The sequence below is a fragment of the Hippocampus comes genome, unplaced genomic scaffold (genome assembly GCF_001891065.2).
Source record: "Hippocampus comes isolate QL1 unplaced genomic scaffold, H_comes_QL1_v1.1 scaffold7, whole genome shotgun sequence".
Lineage (NCBI taxonomy): Eukaryota > Metazoa > Chordata > Actinopteri > Syngnathiformes > Syngnathidae > Hippocampus > Hippocampus comes.
This window is the reverse complement of record NW_017842060.1, coordinates 7,866,435-7,872,570: the sequence shown is the minus strand read 5'-3', so window position 1 is coordinate 7,872,570 and position 6,136 is coordinate 7,866,435. Positions and strand designations below refer to the sequence as shown.

At 40.9% G+C, this 6,136-nt stretch overlaps 1 protein-coding gene across 2 annotated transcripts in view; it reads left to right on the top strand.

Moving 5' to 3' along the window:
• Positions 1-4,472, top strand: part of palm3 (paralemmin 3) — a 28,933-nt gene extending 24,461 nt beyond the window's left edge. Inside the window, exons 6-8 of one of the 2 annotated variants that reach the window (XM_019862359.1) lie at positions 1,387-1,417; positions 2,880-3,334; positions 3,428-4,472. In XM_019862359.1, the coding sequence (XP_019717918.1) occupies positions 1,387-1,417; positions 2,880-3,334; positions 3,428-3,874 (933 nt within the window). In that variant the 3' untranslated portion in view covers positions 3,875-4,472. The remainder of the gene's footprint in view (positions 1-1,386; positions 1,418-2,879; positions 3,335-3,427) is intronic. The other variant, XM_019862360.1, reaches the window with a different exon arrangement.
• Positions 4,473-6,136: the final 1,664 nt, after the last annotated feature.

Sequence of the window (6,136 nt, the reverse complement as noted above, 5' to 3'; positions counted from 1 at the left end):
AAATCTTTATTGAACAAGTCAGGATACAATTCTCAGGAAACAGAAAAGGCGCTAATCCAATCACTGAATGCGCACAGCCAGTCTCGACGTAAGGCCTTCTCGCTAGCCCTAGTATGCAGAGAGAACAAGTCAGGATACAGGATAAATAAATAAGAGCTGGCTATTGAAACCTGACTGTGCCCGTTCACTTACAGCGCACAGGGGCCTGCTCTGTTTAATCTGAAGGCCCCGAGCAAATGTAATTTACCTGGCAATACAGCTAGCTGAAATATGATTGGTTAAAAACTCTACCATAATAAATAACTTATTTATCGAGTGGCTTTCAATGTTATTTAAAATAACATTGAAAGCCACTCAACTAAGTGCAAATAATACAACGTAAAGAATACAGAGAATAATTTTGTTTACATATTTATGAAAATAAAATAACATAAATTATAAAATAACATAAAATACATAAAAGTAAATTTACTTTTCTGAGAATGTTTAGGCCAGCAGAGAAGGCCTTGCTGGCCCTCAGGGTCCGCCACTGTATGTTAGCAATAGGCTAACGGACTTATGCTATGCTAATGATACTGGTAGTCCAAATAGTAGTTGAAAATAGTTTGAATGACAATTTCTAAACGATTAACCCGCTTGAAGCAAGAGCCTTTTTTTAAAACCCCTTTAAAAATTAAAATGATAATCAATAAACATGGATTTTAAGGGCCTGGGGTTTAAAAAAAAGAAAAGATGTAAATCAGGTGCATTCATGTTTAAGCTGCAGGTGTAACAGCTGAGGAAAAAAGTAGTCGATTAATTTGCCAATCAGCATGTATTGAAATCAGCATGGCAGTTACGTAAACAGTTCAACGCTTCAATTCCGGGTAAGCCGCTACTGATCATGGTTGTAAAAAAACAAAACAACACACATTTGAAGGTTTCTTTAAATATATTGCCACATCTTGACCCTTTGAGAAAAAAAATGTCAAATGAAATTGTTCTGTTGATTCGTGATGCAGGCAGCGATGGAAGCGTCTATGACCTTTACATCAATTTGACAACAACTCCTGCCTGATAATCAGTCACTGGGCACACTGAGTGTAATTGCCAGAAAATGTCTAACAGTGAAATAAGCTTTAACATGCTCAAAAATGTTCATAGTCTTTATTAAAGCAAGGCTGGTCTTTGTGTACAAGCTTTCCTCTTAGATAACCTTTAAACTTTATGATGATGCTTTATGAAATCATATAAGGGAAACAACAAAGGACAAACTCCTCTAATTTTGTGGTTTGTGGTGCATATTGATCAGCTTGATCACAGTTAAAAGTTTCTTTGCTGCTGTGAATTGGGAATTTCTCCATTGCGAGACTAATAAAGGTTTTCTTATCTTATTTACCCCAACAGGAAGATCTGGACATGGACGCAGGAGATATGGGTAAGCTGGAGCCTTAATTCTTTTGTTAGAATCACCATTTACAGTGCACATCAAAAAATAAGAGATCATCTTCAAGACATGTTCAAATGGATGTGTTCATTTCAAACATCATGACATGTTTTAACAGCCACACAATGTTGACAAGCGCAGGCTAACAACCGTCTGACCACTCCTTCAAATGGGTGATGTTAAGATTTAAAAGTATGTTGGATTACTGTTATTGTAACAGTTGAAAGTAAAATGTAGAGACGACAAGACAAAGACATCACGTGTGGAGCAACACGCACATGTGACATGCGCCTCAAAATGTTCTCCTGAATTGCTCAAGCACAGATCAAACTCCATTGACCCCTAAAACAATCCAGGGGTAAAATTGAAAAATGTCTTCTGTCATGTTTTTAACTCGTTCCCTGGCAAGCCAACCCTCCCAATTGCAATGCGGATATTTGGCATCTGGAGGCGTCGGTGGCAGTGAATTAGAAATGTAATCTTGTGAATTTGGATTTGTTTCAAATCTGAAACATTTGAAGGTATGTGAAATACATGGAGCAACATCACTCTGTGTATCTGGGATGCCGTTTATTCTGGTTGCAAGTTATTAAGCCTCTTTTTATGGTTATGATTAGTTTTATGAACATAAAATTGTTTCAATTATCTTTTAGGGAAGTATTTTATTTCGGAAAATGTTTTTTTTCCCCATTTTTATTTTGTTCATTTTCACTCATTATGATCATCTTGGTCTGTCCACCCTGTCAAATTGGGTAACTGCCCCTTTAAGAAATCTCCCGATGTTTTCAGTGGCCTAATTACCAAAATGTCGTCTTCCTTGCGAGGAGACGGAAACATTAGCTATTACAGATTAGATGTTTACAGTTGTGTGTGGTTATTTTTTATCATTTTAGGTGTGTAGTTTTGCTCTGTCATAGTGAAATATCAATTGAAATACTGTAAAAAACTTTCTGAAATCAAAAGACCTTTCTGAAATCAAAAGACCTTTCTGAAATTCAACATTTTTTTTGTTTCGGCACAGTCAGCTTGCTAACTGAATGTTGCGAAGGTCTACCATGTGCTCATAAAAAGTCAAAATTAGCCAAAAATGTCCACTGTTGCCAAGCTGACATTTAGGTGTTTGTACTGTATATACATTAACAACTTACAGTTCATTTATTTTATTTTTTAATGGCCAGGAGATTGTCCAACATGCATATCTTAACAGCATCCACTTAATACAATGAATATGAATTCATTTGCTGTGCATGTTTTTTTTTTTTTAATAGAGAAATGTGTTGTTGGGAACACTGACACGTTGTTGGCAAAAGAGCCTTTAATTGTAATCGGGCAACGTTGCTGCTTCACTGTCACGGAACATGTGTTTTGCTAAGTAACCGCAGCACTTTTTTTTCTCCACTCTTATATGAAATGCTTTAAAAGAGATGGAAATTAATCACTCTCATGTCTTCAGGGACAGTAGAAGATCACGCCATGAAGGCGATCCAGACATTGCGGGACGAAGACGCCTCTGTTCTAATGAACGGCGAAGGGGACTTGAAATCGGGCCTTAAACAAAATTGCGAAGACGCTTCGGAGAAGCCCGTCATCACAAACGGACCAAGTGGAAGCATCCTGGTCGAGAATCATGGCCAGCACGATGCTCCTCGAAGCTGCATGGAGATGGAGGAAGGGATCGTGGCCATGCGGGCCGAACGCGTCGTCATCTCGGATGATGAAGAAGTTGCGCTACAAGAGCATCAGGAGGAAGGAGTGACTGTGGAGGAGGTGCAAGTAGCTCCAGAAGCCTTGAAAGAGTTGGCAAAGGATGAATCAAGTGTGGCGATACGAGCAGGGAGTACGCACGAAGAGACAAAAGACGAGGACACCGAAGCGGAAACTTCAGCCTCCGTGCTGCTGCAGTCCAGGGCCGATCCTCTGGAGGCCGAGACGAAAGACGAGGACACCAAAGCGGAAGCTTCAGCGCCCCCGCTGCCTCAGTCACCCGCCGATCCTCTGGAGGCCCAGACAAAAGACGAGGACACCAAAACGGAAGCTTCACCGCCTGTGCTGCCCCAGTCACCAGCCGGTCCCCTCGAGGCCATTCAGGTGACTCCCGTGCCGGTCTACTCGGAACCATGCTGTCCTCCTCCGGAGGAAGCACCGCAAGCCCAGGAGGAAGTCAAAGCCATGACACCAGCATCAGAGGTGCTCGACATGTCCACAAAAGCCCAAGGCGACGCCCTCATCCCGCCCCCTCAGTTCCAGGAAGTTTCCCTCAGCGACCCCACGGAGAACCACAGGACTGAGGCGCGACCCGCCGAGCAAGAGCCCCTCCTGGAGGAGGCCAAAGCCCCTGAAGTGCAAGATGACATCGCCACCGATAACCAGTCGGCTTCCACAGAGATGCAAGCGGAGGCCATGCCGGTGCCCAAGAAGAAAACGTGCCAGTGCTGCTCAGTCATGTGAATGCAACAAAAATACTAACACAACGCTTTTGAGTTTGCTCTCATCAAGTAAGTATTAACGCTTCCTTAACGTTTTTTTTTTTTTTTTTAAATAAAATTCCACTGATCACAATAGCCCTGAAGTCCACTCAAAAAGGTGCACTTTGGGTTTTACACTCATCCCCATGATGAAATTTGTGTTGCACTAACTTCAGTAGGTCACTGATCCTTTAAAAAGGATTCAGGTGAAATTTTAGTGTATATGTTTTTGTAGCATAAACTATGCAATATTTTAAACAGGCCATACCGTAATATCCTATGGCACCGTAGTGGTCGGTAATTGCCACTGCTTTAAAGTTTCGTCGGGTTCCAGTAAGGTCCCCATAGAAATGTATTAAACCTTGAAGAAATCAAGATGTCAATTTTTAGCAAATTTAAATCAGCCACTCCACTCTTTCTGTCGCCAGTGTAGGCGATTATAACCATTACTAATGACATTCTAAAATGACTTTTGGTCTCATTTGAGGCTCTGATGCACCTTCAGTTTGAGTTATGTCAAAACTTGATTACTGGAGTGTGAAATTTGTGAAGCAACTGCATTTCATGCTAAATGGGAGCAAAAAAAAAAAGTGTTATTATTTTTGTTCTCTGTATTGTCCGCACCCTTTATTTTTTTTTAATCACACGATATGGTCCACAATGGAGGTGTTGATGTTTTGTTTTGTTTTTAACCACCTTCTCTGTTCTGGACGATGTCTGGATGTATATCCTGAAACAAACTCCACCCAAATCATTTTAATGCAGTGCGATGGAAAAGACCATCACAAATGAATTATTTGTAATATTTAATTGATTTGAATGTAAATACAAAAGTTTTGTGTTGATTTGAGAGGTTCATAGAGAATATTTTTCTAATGAAGGGGCTTTATAGCAGAATTATTGAAGAGATTTGGGGATTGCTTGGTGGCTTTTTAGTCTTTTTTTTTTTTTATTAGCAAGGTCCCACATAGTTGAGTTGTGTAATAAAAGTTACATATATTCATTCATCCCAATTATGAAAATCTATTCCTGTGGATCGCTCTCATTTAACACATTTTTACTGAAGTATGAATTTTTTGTATTTAACCAGATCACCGTACGTGTGCGACATCATGCATTTATAGCACATGCGGAAACCATGTTGGGATTTGTATCATTGTCAAGTTTTTGAAATGTCTTCATTAATTATTAAACGGACACATGAGTCATTGTGTAAGCTTTGTGGGGTGGGATTGAGCAAAAGGTTTTTTCCCCACCTTTTGGACTTTTTCCAGATTGAACCAATTGTTGTTCGAACGTGCTTCCACGATCCATATCCACGCCGTCCAATGCAAAGCCGCTATCTCCGGACGTCACCTGATAAGCAGGATTTAAACCCACCACGTGTCGTCCTGTGAACAGACTTTGCACAAAATGGTTACGTAAGCCACTTGATTTTTGCACTTTTTTTGCGATGATGAAAGTAGTTTTCAATGAATGGCCCACAAAAGTTACTGAAGCGCAGGGGTTTTATTCTTTTGTTTGACATTTTTGGAAATCTTATAATTTTCTCAAAAATCCACAGTTCACCTCAGAATTTTGGTTGTGCTTTCTGACCGTGAACCGATTTTATGTGGTACACGGTGACCAGAAATCTGGCATAAAATGTATGTAATAAATCGACACTTGTTGGCAATTAAAGAGCAAAGACAGGATGCCGGCTGCTTAGTTTGTCATCTGGCTGGCAACCGGTTCAGGATGTCCTTCGCCTTTTGCCCGAAGACAGCTGGGATAGGCTCCAGCATGCCCTGCGATTCTTGTGAGGATAAAGGGGATCAGAAAATGGATGGATGGGTGTATTTCCCATAGTTTGCAATCCAAGAATACCGACATTCTGCGCATCCGTTTCAGATGACGTCTTGGAGGAATGTGCCGATTTGAATAATGAGTTGCACACCTGCTAACGTGCCATTTAGTGGAACGACATGCACCCTTTATTTTCTCCATAAGTAGCAAGGGATCTTTCATATTTTGTCACTTTTGTGACTGCTTTGTTTGTCGCCATTGTTTGAGTTCTGTGAATCATTCGGTGAGTGGGACTTTGTCTGCGTTTTGTTTGAATTGTGGAACTGGGTGCATGTATAAAAGCTACCTTCGGCTACGACCACCCGCACATCACGAGTGTGACAGACACCCGTTTCCGCATCCCAAAGGCTCAACATCCTCGCTCCTTCGCAATGATTCTTTTGGCGTGCGCGGTCGTTGT